General features: G+C 39.1%; 1 protein-coding gene across 1 annotated transcript in view; it reads left to right on the top strand.

Annotated features, from left to right (window-relative positions):
* Positions 1–667: 667 nt before the first annotated feature.
* The window catches only part of LOC119781565 (sodium/hydrogen exchanger 2-like), a 22,207-nt gene continuing 4,046 nt past the window's right edge, over positions 668–18,828 (top strand). The window contains exons 1-9 of the mRNA XM_038282065.1: positions 668–1,154; positions 1,234–1,559; positions 1,639–1,776; positions 11,512–11,762; positions 15,573–15,790; positions 15,877–16,076; positions 16,331–16,420; positions 18,007–18,077; positions 18,158–18,325. Coding sequence (XP_038137993.1) covers positions 869–1,154; positions 1,234–1,559; positions 1,639–1,776; positions 11,512–11,762; positions 15,573–15,790; positions 15,877–16,076; positions 16,331–16,420; positions 18,007–18,077; positions 18,158–18,325 — 1,748 coding nt within the window. The 5' untranslated portion in view covers positions 668–868. The remainder of the gene's footprint in view (positions 1,155–1,233; positions 1,560–1,638; positions 1,777–11,511; positions 11,763–15,572; positions 15,791–15,876; positions 16,077–16,330; positions 16,421–18,006; positions 18,078–18,157; positions 18,326–18,828) is intronic.

The raw sequence follows: 18,828 nt of genomic DNA, 5'->3' as shown, positions 1-18,828 counted from the left end.
TAAGAAAATTAAAATAATTATTAAAAATAATTCAATAAAAGGTCAATTTATGTATAGTTTGATTATTTTATTCATATTTTTACCATTTTAGCTACTTATAATTGATCATGAGTGCAACTCTTTTTTTTCCTATTTTCTGTCTGTCTTTTAAGAAAACAAGATAAATAGCGGGGAAAAAAAGGAATACAAAAGCATTGGACCAATCCCCAAAAAATTTTGATGGACCCTCTAAATAAATCTAAATACGTTGGCAAGTATTAAAATATTTAAATATATTGTTAGGTTAAAAATATATTATTCATTTTGTTTATTATTATTACAGAAAACATTGCAATAAAGCATTATAACTTGCAAAAGTCACATTCAAATTAGAAATCAATCTCCTTCAGAAATCACAGGAACGGTGTTCTGCTGCCATCGTGTGGATTTGTTGCGATACTGCAGATCCCAAAACCGGTTTTCTGGCTGGCCTTCCAGCTTTATTCCAGTCCATCCTAAGTTTTTGCCATTGAACCGTGGGAGTGTTTGTCAACTGAGACAGCTAAGGTTTGACCTAATGACAACATACCAACGGGACAGTGCTACCGTTTCCTCTTCATGTTGTTTTCAACATGCAGCTCCACCCAGTAGGTAGGGCAAACAGGTAAAGCAAGCAGGTTCAGCAACAGTTGAAACCAGACTCGCACCTCAGTCCTTATCCTTCTGAGGCTTTGGGAGGAGGGACTGTTTCTTTTTGCAGAGTTAAACGAAACTCCAACATTCAATGAAACTGTCTGTGGGAGTTCACAAGGGCCTCACAAGTTCTAGACCTCTACAACTTCTAGTCTAATTTTAAAGTTTAATGTAGATTTCTTTGTTCTTGTAAAAAATGGAGAGATTTGCTTTGTCAGTTGAAAAGACTAAGACTTGGGTTTTCTGTATGATCTTTTTGCTGCTTTGCTGCACTACTGGAAAATGCGAACTAAAGGAACCAAAGCCAACAGACTCAGGCATCTTTGAAACTGTCAAACCTTTTGACAGCGGTATTGAGGAACCTCAGCCCTTTCCAGAAGAGGAATATGGTAATCTTCCTGTGTTTACAATGGACTACGCTCGGATCCAGATCCCGTTTGAGTTCACCCTTTGGGTGCTATTGGCTTCCTTTTCCAAAATTGGTATGTAGAAAAGCAGACAGGTTCAACCGACTGCATATCTGGAGGTCTAACCCTAAAATCCTTCATCTTATCTTCCCAGGTTTCCACATTTACCAAAAAATCACCATCTGGATCCCAGAATCATGCCTCCTGATCGCTATCGGCCTTATAGTTGGGGCCATCATGCACTCTGTGAAGGAGGAACCCCCCGCCGTTCTCACCTCCAATGTCTTCTTTCTCTACATGCTACCGCCTATCATCCTGGACAGTGGTTACTTTATGCCCACCAGGCCTTTCTTTGAAAACATTGGGACGGTGCTGTGGTACGCCGTAGTTGGGACGTTGTGGAACAGCATTGGCATTGGCCTCTCCCTTTTCGCCATCTGCCAATTTGAATTGTTCGAAGTTCAAGACATTAATCTGCAGGTGAATTGTGAACCCTTTAGAGTGTCATGTCAACTATAAAAAAAAATCAGCTGCTGATACATGAAAAATATCTTTGCAGGAGAACTTGTTGTTTGCCTCCATCATCTCTGCTGTTGACCCTGTGGCGGCTCTCAATGTGTTCGATGATGTTGGAGTCAACGAGCAGATCTACATAGTGATTTTTGGAGAGGGCCTCTTCAATGATGCCGTCACTGTGGTGAGTAATTGTTGGCGTGATACAGTTTATGTAGATAGTTTTTTATTTCACTCATGCAAACCTGATGGGGCAGATGGTTAGATTTCTCTTAAAACTATGACCCCTGAGAACCCAGATGCCTTGTGAGGTCAGCTTCAACAAAAGGTAATTGGTGTCTGTTTGGATTTTAAACCTTGCAACCCATAGGTCTCCTTCTTTTAGCCACTCTTTCAAATGAGAAACAGTTGAAAGGAAAGTCGGGAGAGTTAAAAACACACTCAATGTTGAAGTTCTTTCAGGTTCTTCCTCTTTAAATAGTCTTTAAGATTTTTTATCAGGACCTTTGAATAGAAACAAAACATCCATTTGGGTTTGTCAGCTTTATATTAATCTTTTTGGTAAAGGAAACATGCTAGAGGTGGGCGATAATGGGGATTTTTAACCGATACGATACCAAGTAAATTCAGGGTCAGTATCTACAATATCGATACAATACCGATACCTTTTAACAATCAAGCTTTATGTATTTATTTATTTATGAGGCAATGGGTAAAGTTTCGTCTCCTCTCTCTGTTTCTGTAGCTCGACATTTTCTTGCTCGTGTTGTATTTTCATGCGCTTTTATAAACCTGTTGTGTTTCCTCTGAATTTAATCGTCTTTTTACATCCATACAGCATGCTATTGTTTCATTTACATTGTTAAATATAGTCAAACGCTGCTTCTTTCCATCTTCATGTTTTTCTGCTCCGCTGCGGAGCAGCAGTGCAGTTGTATGTATTGATTGGAGAGAGAGCCGAGTGGGCGGGGTCATGCTGACCCTGTGTGCTGAGCCGGTGACGAGAGGGGAAGAGGGAGCAGCAAAGCGATGTAACACCGGTGGGAAGATTAGTCAATCTGCTGCAGTTAGTGCGTGCGGGAGAGAAGAAAAAGTATCGATCTTGTTTAACCAATATTATTTGATATCAATACCAAATATCGATAGTATCGATCTTAGGATCGATCCGCCCACCTCTAAAACATGCTCCTAATCGATTTCTTTTGCAAGTTGAATCCACAATCCGAAAAAGATTTGTGGGATCTCCTTGTAATTTGTCTAGAATATCTAAATTGTCCAAAACATTATACGCAACCTGATAGCCTTTTGACGGGACTTCCAGATTTGCAGCCTGGTGGTTTTATATGGCAGGCTAGACCGCCTTTGAAAGAACAGCAGCTGATTTAGATTATGCCTTTTGAGGCATTTTTGGTGTTTCAAGTTAACAGGTTAAAAAGCACTTCTTATTCTTTAATTGCGAAATCTGCTTATACAAACTCAGGCATCTAATAAAAACATAATAGAATAACAGAAAAAAAGCATCTGGAGTTTTTACATACCGGTAACCTAAAAGGTATTTTTGCCCAAACCATGTGCATTGTTTAGGTAAGGGTGAATTTCAGAGTTTCTGTCCTAAAGCAAAAATTTAAATATGTGGAAAAAACACGGAGATCCTATAGTGTTTCAGGACTATTTCCCCTTTGAAAGATAGCTAGAACCCTTTTAGACCCTTAGCATCATAAATTGTTTGAAATATTAGCAGATTTTATGTAAAAATCCAGCGTTCTCTTTCAGAAAACTGACCAATAATTTGGCTAAATTAGGTATTTGTAAACTGTGACTCCAGAGCTGCAATAAGTCTGAAAAAAGATGCATTTTTCTTGATAAAAGGTCAGAAACTATTTATTTTATATAACAGTACCAAGTACCAAAATCTAATACATAATAACATACAGTATAATGATATCTTGTAAAGACAAATATACACTTTGTAGTTTTTCAAACTAAAAATCTAAAACTTTTTAGACCTATAACAGAAATAAGATAATTATTTTTGATTATTTAGCAGATCTATAAAAGTATTATTTAGCTGGGTTTGATGTAAAATAGGCTCTTTAGATGAACCCCTGGGCTAAATCAACACAGAACAGGGTCTCTGCCTTTAAAAGTTAACATTAATAAGACTTTCACCTTTTTATTTTGCAATAAAAAAAATAATTAAATTGCTCAAAGTCTGTTTTATATAAGAATGTGCTTCAAAGTGACTAATCTCAGTGTTACACAGACAGAGGGAAACCTCCCACCCTGCCTGACCATCAGTCCCCCTTTGTTGTGGTGCCTTCTTATAACAATGGCAGCTGCTTCAGAGTTTCACTAGAAAGGCAAGTTTCAATGCAGGTCTGCTGGTACATTGTTAACAGCTGCATGAGCTCAGGCATGCAGGCAGGAATGGAAGATTTCCGCTTCAGATTCTCCCACTGGAAAATAAAATATCATGCTTTTGTTTTATGTGTCCAGTTCCAGTTCAGTCAGCTTAAGTGTTTAAGTTGTAACCTTGTGGTTAATATATACATACATACATTTACATACATACATACATTTATACACAAATGTTAGCCCTTATAAAAGGACAAAATGTAAGAAAAGAAACAGCAGGGATGAAACCAGTGCGCTTTCACTTACTCTTGTATTGAATATTGCAGAAGAGCAGAACACAGAAATCTCATTTCTTACAATACTCATCCTTAATGATGAAAAACAAGAGTACACTGTTTATACTATATAAAAGTCACAAGCAATAATAAAATTTAAACAAATCCAACTGCTGTTAGCAACAGAGCTAAGTTAATTAGCCAAACAGTATTCACACATCAATTTAAAACACTATGAACTAAATACATACAAATTACACTGCTTGTAGTCTATAAGAATCACAAGTAATAATTACAATTCAAACAAATCAAACTGCCAATCGGAAGACGAGGCCTACTGCCATTAGCAACAGAGCTAGGTTAATTAGCCAAACAGTATTCACATATAAGTTTAAAACACTGAACTAAATACAAACAAATTCACGCATACAGGGCTAATATTTATCCACGTGTTATTCTCCTGAGAGTTACATATAATTTCTTACCTTATAAAAGGACAAAATGTAAGAAAAGAAACAGCAGGGATGAAACCAGTGCGCTTTCACTTACTCTTGTATTGAATATGCAGAAGAGCGCACTAGTCCCCCTAGTGGACTCTTTTGATAATGGCGCCAACACACCCCTCTTCCAGACAAACGACCCAAATCAATTCTTCCACACCCCAAACCAAACTAAATTAATGCAGATGATCAAAACAATTAGAATCAATATCAACAGGATCAAGTGAGTATTATACCCTGCAACATACTCCCCCACAAAATAGATGTTGTCCCCAACATCTCAACTCTTGCAGTGTTGGGAAAGTAGTAAACAACATGTGAAGCAAAACGTCAATGATAAAAATATTCCTTAAGCCATTCAATCTACTTACAGACTGGAACTCTTTTCATACATTTTCCTTTTGAGGGTAAACACCCATTGTCCATGTTCTAAACCTGAAAGTCACTACTTTTCCATCATCTTAGTGGTCATCCTGTGAGTTCATAACAAGAGTTCTTTGAAAAGTATGGTGTGGCTTGGATACCAATGTGTCAATTCACATAGGGAATAGTCCCTCATTGTGAGTGTCACAATAAACCGTCCATTATTTTATGAACCAACTGTGTGTCCATTCTTTCAGCTCACCGGTGCACCATTTCCTGTGCTCTCATCGCTGATAGTCATATGAGATGTAGTACGGGTAAACAATGTTCATCCATGGCATTGTGAAGTGTGTGGGCTGTGGTGGAGTCCTTAGGTTGTAGCAGACTGGAGATCCAAGTCTCTCATATGTAAAAACTTTGGGCTTCCTGTGAAGCCGTTGAGGTCGTTGGGCTTCCTCGGGAGCCTGAACTCCCTCTCTGATGATCCCAGGTGAAACAGGTTGTTCAGTGGTATCCTCCATCGTTTGTTCCTCATTACAAGCGCCAGACTCTCCATACTCCATTGAAGTTGTTTCTCCTTGTTTGTGATCCATTTCAGGAACTGTGCTCTCCCCGAACCAGACATCCCCTGGCTCTTGGGTTGTGCCTGCAGGCATAAGATTTTCTTTCTCAGGCTTGGCTGACTGGTGAAATAGCACAGGATAGTATTCGTCAGCATCATCCTCTTCCGACTGCTCCACTCCTTTGTTATTTAACACTTTTCTCCTCTTCTGTCCGGCCCGGACTGGGATCTCAAGGGGTAAGGAGTCACATGGGAGGAGCAGATTGCGGTGAAGGACCCTTGACCTTCTTTGACCTTTTTCAGGTTTCAGTTCATAAACTGGGACATTTTCATTTACCTGGCGTACAACAACATGAACAATGTCCTCCCAGTGATTCCTCAGTTTCCCTGGGCCCCCACGAGGCGTCATGTTGCGTACCAAAACACGATCACCTGGTTGTAATACTGAGCTTTTTACTTTGCTGTTGTAGAATTTCTTACTCCTCAGAACGGCCTTCTGGGCATTTTCCCTGGCGATTCCATATGCTTCCTCCATGCCCTGCTTCCACTTTTCCATGTAGCTATGATGATTATGGCCGGTCTGTTCTGGTGTCAAGTTAAACAGCATGTCGACTGGCAGTCGGGGAGAACGCCCATACAACAGCTGAAAGGGGGAGAAACCTGTCACCTCACTCCGAGTACAGTTATATGCATAGATCATTTTGTTTAACGAATCCTTCCAGTTGTGTTTTTGTTTGTCGGTGAGTGTCCTGAGCATCTGGAGTAATGTTCGGTTGAATCTTTCAACTTGTCCATTCCCTTGGGGGTGGTAGGGAGTGGTTCTGGACCCAGCAACTCCACAGTATTTTTTCAGTTGTGTGAACAGTTGATTCTCAAACTCACCACCCTGGTCGTGGTGAATACGGGTGGGAAAACCAAATCTCATGGCGTAATCATTAAAGATCTTGTCTGCTGCTGTTTTAGCTGATTTGGAAGTGGTGGCATAGGCCTGGGCAAAGCGAGTAAAATGATCAACGATCACCAGAATGTACTCATAGCCCCCGAGGCATTTCTCAAGATGCAGGAAATCAACAGATATAAGTTCAAATGGTTGAGTTGTTATGATGTTGGTGAGTGGAGCCCTTGATTCCTGACTGGGTTTCTTATGTTTGAGGCATTCACATTTGCTCATAACATAGTTCTCTATCTCACGCTGCATATATGGCCAATAAAACCTGTCCCGTATCAGAGATGATGTCCTGTCGACCCCTTGGTGGCCCATTTCAACATGAAGTTCCCTCAACACTGTACTTTTATGTTTTTCTGGAAGTACAAGTTGTTTTTTGCTTGTTGTCTTTCTGTGCAACACCCCACTTTCATCAATTTCCAATTTGTCCCACTCTCTTAGCAAACACCTTACTCGTGGACTAAGTTGTTTCAGATGTGCACATAACGGTTTGATTGCGGTTAGTTTGAACTGGATTACTGGTCCCAGAACTGGATCATTTCTTTGGTCATCCTGGATCTGTTCTGGTGTTAGCGGGATGATGGGCGTGTCAGGGATCAAAACTGCATTAGGTACCGAGACACACATGGACCACGACACACTGGATTCATCTTGATTTTTCACAGCTTCTGTAGTTGCCCCAATGACATCAGAGGGCATTTCTTCTGAACACTCTTTCATAAAAGACTCCACATCTAGAGGCATTCGGGATAAACTATCTGCGTCCACATTTTCTTTTCCTGGCCTGTATTTCACTGAGAAATTAAAATCTGCCAGCTCTGCAACCCATCTACATCCTGTTGCATTTAGTTTGGCAGTGGACAACACATATGTGAGTGGATTGTTGTCGCTATAGACGGTGAAGAATGGAGCATAGTATAGATAGTCTCTGAATTTCTCTGTTACAGCCCATTTAAGGGCGAGAAACTCCAACTTCCCCGAATGCAAGTGATAATTTTTCTCTGCAACTGTTAAGGTGCGTGACCCATAGGCAATTACACGGAGCTTTCCATTCTGCTTTTGGTACAGAACGACCCCTAGACCAAGATTGGACGCATCCGTGTGGAGAACAAATGGCTGTGAGAAATCTGGGAAGCCAAGAATAGGGGGGTTGACAAGGCAGTCAATGAGTTGTTCCAAAACCAACTGGTGTTTTTCAGTCCACTGAATGATTGTGCTGGATGAGACAGCTCTGTTGCCACTTTTTGTTGGCCACTTTTCCTTTTTGTTCATTAATGGCTCATGCCTTGTGGGTGCTTTTAACAGGTCATATAAGGGACTAGCAATACGTGAAAAGTCATTTATATATTGCCTGTAATAGCTCAGGAGTCCTAGAATTGCTCTCAACTCACCAACATTCACAGGATGTTTATGCTTTAGGGCTCTCACAGCATCAGTATCAGCTGGATCCATTCTGTTGCCCTCAGCAGACACAATCCTGCCCAGGTACCGCACCTCAGCTTTAAACAGCTCGCACTTTTTAGGCTTTAGCTTGATTCCATGCTGCCTCAGACGCTGCAACACTGCTCGGACATGGCTTACGTGATCTTCAAATGTTCTGCTAAACACAAGAACATCATCAAGATATGGTACACACACTTCATCTCTCAAATCTGCTAAACATTGCTCCATGCAGCGCTGGAAAGCTGCGGGTGCATTCATAAGGCCGAATGGAATTCTTATCCACTCATATAGACCCCAGGGAGTCACAAAGGCTGTTAAATGCCTGCTGTCTCTGTCCATGAATCCCTGATGATATGCTTTTCCTTGGTCCAGCAATGAAAAGTAGGTGTTTCCCCCCAAGTTATCCATTATATCTTGAACCCTGGGGATCGGATGACGATCAGGATGTGTTTTTTTGTTGAGCTCTCTGTAGTCTATACATAAACGCAGGGTGCCATCTTTTTTTCTTACGCAGACAATTGGCGAGGAGTAAGAAGATGTGGATCTTTCAACCCACCCTTGCGCTATGAGGTCCTGCAGGTAGTCTTTCATTTCCCTGTACAAAGGTTTTGGCACAGACCGGTATGTTTTTGACACTGGTTCATCATCCTTCAATGAAATATTCATTTGCAAGTTGTGTATGCAGCCAATATCGTCATCAGTTTTGGAGAAAGACTCAGATTCTTCTCTTAACATCTGACTTACTATTTGTCTCTGGCCCCCATCCAGGTGGGTTAAATCAACGGGAGGGTCCCACCATCCATCTGTGGGTGTACCTTCACTGGTGCTCTGGGCCTGGATGTGATTGATAGATTTACTTACTGGTGGTTGGGTTGTGCTGAATAAGTCAGCTGGGTATACAGACTTTACAGACTGTACAGCTCCAACTACTGTCCGGCCGGGAAGTGTAATGTCATGGTTTGTGGGGTTTTGAACACTTAAAACAACCTTTGTTGAAATTGTGCAGTCCCTCTCATCCATCCTGGATCATACAGAGGCCTGTACTCCCGCAGCAATTCTGGGTGCTGTTGAGGGTAAACTGGCATCATTGGGGACATGGACCTGAAGGACTGTTCTGTGGGTGAGAACACTGGACTTGCGGTAGACACTTGCTCTGAACTTAATGGAGGTTGCCTTGACTGTGCGTTAGCATTTTTTTGAATTGTTTCCCTGATTTGGGACACTTCAGCTCTGAGGTCCTTTAATAACACCATGTCAGAGCGCATTTCTTTGATCTCAGATAACACATCTGGGGACATTTGAGATCGGCTTTGCTGGGTTGAAGTTTTTGTTTCTCTGGGTAGCTCACCAGTCTGGACAGTACTTACACTGGTTGCCCTTTGTGGCGCAGCATGCCTCTTTTTGTCCTGCCTCTCCTTCTCATTTGTACAAGCAATATTCACTTTCTCCAGCAGCAGTTCATCAGGTGTGTCAGGCTTTGTGAGGTAAGGCTGAAGATCACTCTTGATGTTGTCATTCTGTAAACCAGTCAAGATGGTATGCATAAATAGATTTTGGACAAGAGCAGGATCATATTTTAAAGCTGACTCTGCTTCCTGAGAGGCAAACAGAATTTTCTGCCTCAGGTCCATCGCCCTGATTAAGAAATTCTGAGGAGACTCTTTGTTGCACTGAACCTCAGAAGTTAGCTGCTTGTACAAATCTGTGGCGCCCCTCTCCTGGTAATGGGACCTTAAGATTCTGCGCAGAGCAGGTAAGGTAAGGGTCTCTTTTCCCTCCAAATAGCTCCGTAATTGCAGGCCAGGTGTTATAGCACGGATAACAGCATCAATAATATCTGTCTCTGAATAGCCTTTGGTAAGCCCACTTTCAATTTGTCTTGCCAGGCTAGAGAATGTCAGCCGATCCTTCTGACCTGGCTCTCCTATCTGTCCAAGAATCTTGAAATCTTTGCGCCACATTGGGTTTTCTGAAAATGTTGGAGTCACATTTATCTGTGAAACCCGTGGGCATGACAGATATTTTCTGTCCATCACACCCTGGGCCTCTTTTTCTTTCTTTTGTAGTGACAATCTGAGCGCCTCTATTTCTTTTTGAAGCCTTTCCTGGTCATCAGATTGAGTTTCTACTCTAGGTGACTCTTCAACAGACTTTACTTTATTTATTGTGTCCCAGATGCTGAGATATTCTGACATGCCTTCATCTTCAAGGCTAGCCAGTTCCTCCCGTTCAAGGTATTTGACGACATTTGAAATTAGACGACTGCGTGTTTTACTAGTCAAAGGTTCTCTTCCAGGTGCTGAGAGCTGCAGTGTGATGCATACTTCAATCAGCTGTTCAACTGTTAAGTTATACAATGCTCCTTTAATTTCCAACTGAAGATTTTCCAATTCTGACTCCATTTTATCCTGGGATTTCAGAAGCAACAGAATGGGGCCCAACAGCCTTCAATTGATTTGTGTTGATCTCTAGTGGTCAGTGCACACTTCAGGATACAACCTGTCAACTGCTGGCTGAAGACCTCCACGCTGATTTCTGGTGGTTTGGGTTGTTTTGGGATGATCAGCAGGAGGGTTCCACAGGAGTTTGGGAATGATCCTCTAGCCAAATGATCCCAGCGGTGCCTCCAAATGTTAGCCCTTATAAAAGGACAAAATGTAAGAAAAGAAACAGCAGGGATGAAACCAGTGCGCTTTCACTTACTCTTGTATTGAATATTGCAGAAGAGCAGAACACAGAAATCTCATTTCTTACAATACTCATCCTTAATGATGAAAAACAAGAGTACACTGTTTATACTATATAAAAGTCACAAGCAATAATAAAATTTAAACAAATCCAACTGCTGTTAGCAACAGAGCTAAGTTAATTAGCCAAACAGTATTCACACATCAATTTAAAACACTATGAACTAAATACATACAAATTACACTGCTTGTAGTCTATAAGAATCACAAGTAATAATTACAATTCAAACAAATCAAACTGCCAATCGGAAGACGAGGCCTACTGCCATTAGCAACAGAGCTAGGTTAATTAGCCAAACAGTATTCACATATAAGTTTAAAACACTGAACTAAATACAAACAAATTCACGCATACAGGGCTAATATTTATCCACGTGTTATTCTCCTGAGAGTTACATATAATTTCTTACCTTATAAAAGGACAAAATGTAAGAAAAGAAACAGCAGGGATGAAACCAGTGCGCTTTCACTTACTCTTGTATTGAATATGCAGAAGAGCGCACTAGTCCCCCTAGTGGACTCTTTTGATAATGGCGCCAACACACCCCTCTTCCAGACAAACGACCCAAATCAATTCTTCCACACCCCAAACCAAACTAAATTAATGCAGATGATCAAAACAATTAGAATCAATATCAACAGGATCAAGTGAGTATTATACCCTGCAACACAAGCATATATATATATTGGTATATTTAAACCAATAATGTTTGTTTCTTCCTCTTCAGGTCCTCTACAGCATGTTTGCCTTTTTGGCCGACATGCCATCCATCTCTTCCACGGATGTTTTCCTGGGTGTGGCCCGCTTCTTAGTGGTGGGTATCGGCGGGGTCTTGTTCGGCGTCCTGTTCGGCTTTGTGGCGGCGTTCACCTCCCGCTTCACGAGCAGGGTGCGTGAGATTGAGCCGCTGTTCGTCTTCATGTTCAGCTACCTGGCCTACCTGGTGGCTGAGCTTTTCGCCATCTCCAGCATCATGGCGTAAGTTGATTGGAAAGGATAAATTCTTGTTGAAGCTCCAAAGTCAAAGCACTGTACAGCTAGTCAATCACATTTTTAGTTTTTGCACCTAGATGAGATGAGTATCACCTGACAAGCTGGGGCATGTAAAGTGACGGTTTTTAAGGCATTTGGGGCCCAAGGTTAAGGCAGGCATGGGGCCCTTTAAGTTATATTTCTTTCTTTTTTCACTTTATTTTTGCTGTCCTCCTCTCCATATTATCTGTTGTCAGCTTCTTTGCAAATCCTGCTCTCAGCATCTTAGGATGAGGGGATTCATATTAACCCCTAAAGCCAAAGTTTTTCTAGACATTGAACATGAAAAAACAACAAAAATAGAAAAAACGTCCCAGTGATTTATTTCCCAACGCATCCACTGTAGCCCAAACAAACTAAATTCAAAGCTTCCTTCCAAAATTACCTCTAAGCTTTCCCTAATTCAGTCGGACAAATATATCGGCCTGCTTATTTGGGGGGGAATCTCCCCTTCAACTGTTTTGATTTTCACTAATCGTTCATCTCCACACAACAGACCCTCACCAATAGGTATCGATGTCATTGATGTTGCTGGTAGCAGCCGGTGACCACTTGTAGCTGTTTTCACCTCAACCCACTTCTAGCCTCCGGTAGCTGCTGCTAGCCATCTTAAGCCACTTCTACTGACCTCTAGCCTCCGGTAGCTGCTGCTAGCCATCTTAAGCCACTTCTACTGACCTCTAGCCTCCGGTAGATGCTGCTAGCCATCTTAAGCCACTTCTACTAACCTCTAGCCTCCGGTAGCTGCTGCTAGCCATCTTAAGCCACTTTTACTGACTTCTAGCCACCGCTATCTGCTGCTAGCTGCAGATAGCCTCTTCTAGCCACCTCAACCCACTAACAGCCACCTCAACCTACTTCTAGCCACTATTATCTGCCACTAGCCACCTAAAGCTCTCTCAAGCCACTTCTAGCCACCTCTAGCAGCCGCTAGCTGCTTCTAGCCATTTCACGCTACTTCTAGCCACCTCTAGCAGCCACTAGCTGCTTCTAGAAATCTCACGCTACTTCTAGCCACCTCTAGCCACCTCAACCCACTTATAGCCACCACTATCTGCCAATAGCCATTTCTAGCCACCTCTAGCAGCCACTAGCTGCTTCTAGCCACCTCACACTACTTCTAGCCCCTACTAGCCACTTCTAGCTATATCAAGCCACTAGCTATAGATGCCTGCTAACCTCAGGTCTCCGTTTTCCTCCTCCTCCTTCTTTTTTCCAGCACTAGGGTAACATCTTTTCATATTTTTTTCCTTTTCTATTCTGTTTTTTTCCATGCCCCTTTCCCCTGTTTGTTTTCATATGTGTCACTGCTGTCTTCCTGAATCCTTTTACTCATGAGCAATAAAGCGGACTGATCCAATCCACTCTATTGTTGTGGAGAATGAAAAAGAACACTTTCTGCTGACATTTTATCAAGAGAATTGTAATCAAAAACATATTAACATGCACTAATAAGTAACATTTGTATGAGCACATTTACATGAAGAGTTTTATGGGGAGCCTGGGGCCCCAAACAACTACTTAGTTTTGCCTAATGGTAACTTTAAGTCTTGCCTTGTTATTTTCCACTTGCATCCCTTTCGTGAAGATAAAAGCTCCTCTTTGGCCTGACACATTACAACACAAACTGGCTCTTCCACATAACTCTGCAGCCTCAGCCTGCAGTGTTACGGAAGTGCAATGACTGCCAAATGTGTATGAAGATGACATAATCCGGGGAAAATAGTGTGTCTGTTTGCTCTGTCAGTTTCAGCATACTTTGTCGTGTGGAACTCAGATTTTTCCTATTTTTTGGTGTCATTCTCTCAATTATTTTGATGTGCGTTTGGATTGTGACGCTGGGAAATTAAATCAGGAATGTTTTGGGCCAAATAAAACTAATCAAACAAACAAACAAAAAAACAAAAAAGAACACAAATAAACCAGTTAAATGTGTTTCTGGGAATAAAATATGAAACAATACCATTTGAAGAATACTAAAAGCAAACCTAAACAGCTATATAGCTAAACTTAAACTTAAATGTTAACTAAATTACCGTAGACATTTCAATTTAAAAACCTAAGAACTTTGGAATAAACGTTTTTAAGCAGAAGGAAATAACGCTTCTAAAAATATATATTTTTAGGTAATTATATGCTAAAATATAACAATATTTATATCAAATCTATAGAAAAAAAAAGATAAAATAAATTAAATGGCATAAATAGAACTTAAATAATTTTATTTTCACAAATACCAAACCTACAGGCTTGTTTTTCTATTTTATAAAAACATTAAAATCTAAAGCAGAGAAAATAAAATAGCACAATAAAAACAAAACAAAAAAAAAACAGGTGGAGCAAAAAAAATAAAATAAATAAAAAATTCAAAACATATCTTTTCAGTTTCAAAGAGAGTCCAAACAAATTCAAACCATTAGTAAATACTATACTAATTTGTTCAGTTTTAGTAAATTTACAGAACTTACTCAGTCATTGGCGCTAACTAATCCTTTACCACCACCTAGTGGTCAAAAAGAGGAACACATTCAATCAGCTGAATTATTCAAAATCTCTCATAGGTGTAAAAGGCTTTTATTAGATAACAGATAAATTAACTATGTGACCTAAAATGTCCTGGTGGTCCACAATGAGAATGTTGTTCTAAAACGTAGAGGTCAATCGTTAAAGTTGAAGTGATAGAAGCTGTCGTTGTTTTCAAGTTAATTTGCCACAGGCCACAAACCGCACTGTTCTGACATATCATCCTGTTTCCATGTGGTTTCCAGCACCAATGTCTACAAACACTCTCTGCTGCCACAGTTGAACAAGCTCTGCACAAAATGACTTAGCAGTCCTCTCCTAAAGGTGAAACTGTCCTTGTTGAGCCCCATCCTGTAGGCAAAACCTTCTCCTATAAGATCTCATTGATCCAGAGACTCTTTTCTGAGCTGTTCTTAGCTGTTACCTGCATTTCTGAGGTCGTTTGAGGTTTATAGTAAAAAAAAAAAAGACAGAATGTTTACAGATCTATAAATATGGGTTATTAATATATTATTATTCAATATTTCATCAAATATGTCAAACTTACCCAAGAAATATTACAAAATATATATTAAAAACTTTTTTTTTGTGCTTACTTTGTTTAATCATTGATCAATTTACTTCAAGATTTTTTAAATCTATTTGTTATTTTTTGTTTATCTATCAATTAAACGTTTATTTCAAGATCTATATATTTATAAATATGTTTATTTGTTAATTGTTTTATTTAGTTATTTATTTTTAATACATTTGAATATGTATCTCCTTCATACTGGTGTTTTATTTTGAGAACATTTTATTTCTTAAACAAGTGTATTTTATGCTATTCATAAATTTGAATATTAAAGAATGCATTTCATAAAATTTTAAATAAATAGATATAGTTTGAAATTAACACAAATTAATGAAAAAATATAAATACATATATCTTAAAATCAATGAATAACTGAAAATAAAATCATTAATCAGATAAATAAAAGAAACTATACTTGAGTCAATCATATATATATATGTATATATATATATATATATGATGTAAATAAATAACAAATAAACTAAGAATGTTTTTAGAATATATTTTGTTCTATTCAATGTGGAAATGTATTTTATGAGATGATAAGTATTTTTTTTAAACAGTAATTTTTTTTGTGTTTAAGTTTGAATGAACCTGTAGTACATGAAGAGAAGGGTAAAACACTACATTTGATGTGTTTTCTTCTGGCATCCCTGCAGCATCATCACATGCGCCATAACCATGAAGTATTACGTAGAGGAGAATGTTTCCCAGAGGTCCTGCACCACCATTCGCCACGTGGTCAAGATGCTCGCCACAGTCTCCGAGACGCTCATCTTCTTTTTCCTTGGCGTGGTTACCATAACAACTGATCATGAGTGGAACTGGGCCTACGTCATGTTCACGCTGCTCTTTGCCTTCTTGTGGCGAGGACTCGGTGAGAAGTTCAGCTTGAACTCTGCTCATTCTGTAAAACCATCAATCATCACTTTATGAACCATTTGTAAACCCACTCTTCTAAAGGTATTCTGGTGCTGACCCAGATTGTCAACCCGCTCCGGACGATCCGGTTCAGTTTGAAGGATCAGTTTGGCTTGGCGTACGGAGGACTGCGAGGTGCAATCTGCTTCGCTCTGGCTTTCACTTTGGGGGACAATATCAATAGGAAGAACTTGTTCGTCACCGCCTCCATCGCTCTCATCTTATTCACAGTTTTTGTCCAGGTAGGCAAACCCCAACCTCATCGCTCAACATTCATGCATACTTGCAGAAAACCCAAGTCTTAGTCCTTTCAACTGACAAAAGCATTTCTACATATTATTGACCTTTTACGTTAATGAAAAATGCATGGTTTTGTAGTGGAAGGATAATGATATTTCCCTTAGGCATTCCTGGCAAATAAAGATTTGAAAGTTGTAGCATTCATTTTTCTATGCTATATTAATCTGTTTGCTTCTGTTCCATCTCCTGTCTGCAGGGCATCAGCATCCGCCCCATAGTTGAGTACATAAAGATTAGAAGAACCAACAAAGATCTTAATACTATTAATGTGGAGATCCATACCAGGGTGAGTAGCTGCCTTCATTCCCCCATATTACACTCTACGCTGATGATGCAACGATTTATATGTTTTTTCAATAGCTTAAATAAGATAGTATTATAGGAAGATTGACTGTATATTTCTGAGCAGGTGGTGGACAACAAGCTCAAATTGAATGTTTCAAAAACAAAGCGTACGGCATCGGGCTCTAAATTATGGAAATAAGATAGGATCATAAAGTTTGTTCATTTTAAAATTAAATAACTAAATAAATAAATACTTCTTGTACAGAAGAGGATTAGGGCCACTGAAAAAAAAAGTTAACCGATTTAAAAATTTTATTTCAGTTTAACATGGGAAAAAAGTCAGAATCCTGACTTTATTCTCAGAATTCTGACTTTAATTTCAGAATTTTGACTTTTTTCTCAGAATTCTGAGATTAAAGTCAGAATTCTGAATTTTTCCCATGTTAAACTGAAATAAAATTTAAAAATCAGTAGACTTTTGTTTTTTTTCAGTGGCCCTAATCCTCTTCCGTATTCTTGATATAAAGGAATATTTCTTAAAATAATTGAATTGATTTAAAATAAATCATTGGTTAAATAAATAAAATATAAAAAAATAATAATCTTAATTAATCAAAATCTATTGAATTAAGTCTAGAAATATACTTATTTTATGGAATATGTATTTAACTCTATCATGGAGGGAGTTTTTTAGTTGAGTTTTTGTGTTTTTGTGTCTGTCTGTCCGTCTGCATACAGGAAAACTTGAACAGTTATGAACAGATTTTAATGAGATTTTGCCCAAAGGTGCCCCTCATGCCAAAGAACTGTCCATTAAAATTTGGTAATGATCCACATCATGTCCCAGTTTTAGCCATAGATCTTGGTCACAAATGTTTTATTCTATTTTATGAACCTCTGTAGTCCAGCGAACACTTACTCTGTATGTTTAACTCAGTTTTGAGGAGTTATAGCTTTTTTATTTCTTCTTATATTTGTATTTTTCATTGTAGCATGCTTACTGTTTTGGTTTTTTTTTTAGGTAGACAATTTTAAGATCTGTCCAGGGACAACAGATGAAAAATAGCCTTTTGGATAATTCTGGTGCATTTGCAGGAATGCTTTTTAATGTACACTGTCCCTGTCAAATAAATGAATAAATATTAGGCAAAATCTGCTGCTTCCCAGAGCCCTGAGCTCTCCGGGAGTTTTTCTAGTTCATTTATTTAATTTTGAATAAAAGTCTCACAGTAGCCATAAACCAACCAGCTGTTTATAAAGAAAAATTTTATTGTAACATGCAGCCTTTTGTAGCTAAATCAATTGCTGATTGCATATTGGAAAGAATCATAACAAAATCTATACCAGAGAATAAAACAATAATGAAATGATGGAAAGAATTAATTTATTATCCAAGTAAAGATTATTGTCTGCTTATTATCAATCTTCATTTTGTATGTTTTAAGGTCTCCTTTTGTAATGTTAAGTTCAATTTTAGATTTTTTTGTAACGTTTGTCAAGTGGACCCCATAAAAAATAGTCTCTGTTATGGTAAAGACTGGAGGGGTTTCTTAATCAAACAAATAAAATAGAGGATTACTTTTCCAGACGATGGAGCACCTTATCTGTGGCGTTGAGGACCTGTGCGGACAGTGGGGTCACTACTACTGGAAAGACAAGTAAGGACTCAGTTCCATCCAAAACGAACACAAAAAAAGCAGACATCTGTAACCTTCTATCACTAATGTCTGTGTGACAGGTTTAAAAAGTTCAACGATCGCATTTTGAGACGCATCCTGCTGCGAGACAACACAGCAGAGTCCAGTATAGTGTCTCTGTATAAGAAACTGGAGCTCCAAAATGCCATTGAGCTCTTTGACACATCAATGGGAGACATCAGCGCAGTGCCGTCCATTGTTTCTCTAAGGTGCGTCACTGGATTTTCGTTTTTTGTTTTTATTTATTTTATTTTTTGCTTTTTGTTTTATTGTTATTACATTCTCACAAGTACAGACCACTGGGTGGTTGAGGCATTGCAGGCTTCAAAATGTCTTAAACATCTTGCCTTTTCAGCTGGGCCAACAATTCCCTGTAACAACCGCCTTTCAGAGGCATAGACCAGTATCAGGTGTTGCAGGCTAACAAAGAACCCAAATGACTCCCCATTCCTAAGGGATGGACCCGTTCTTTAGGTTCAATTGTCATGTTTTCTAAGCCAAGAAAAGGCTTTGTTTGGTATAAAGCATTTTGAATTGAAAAAGCTTCCTAGATGTGTCTTCAAACTTGAAAAAAAAATGCCAGTGGATTGTTTTTTTAAAACTCTTTTAGAAAGTTAAAATCTGGAGTTTGCTGACTGGGAGATGAGGAAAAACATCATACCAACAGCTGTTAAAAGTTTAAAGAAATTATGAGTGAGCGTTGTTAATAATA

This window comes from Cyprinodon tularosa, unplaced genomic scaffold, assembly GCF_016077235.1.
Source record: "Cyprinodon tularosa strain WSP-4 unplaced genomic scaffold, ASM1607723v1 ctg18, whole genome shotgun sequence".
Taxonomy (NCBI): Eukaryota; Metazoa; Chordata; class Actinopteri; order Cyprinodontiformes; family Cyprinodontidae; genus Cyprinodon; species Cyprinodon tularosa.
Note: the sequence above shows the minus strand (reverse complement) of the source record. Positions and strands in the feature narration are given on the sequence as shown.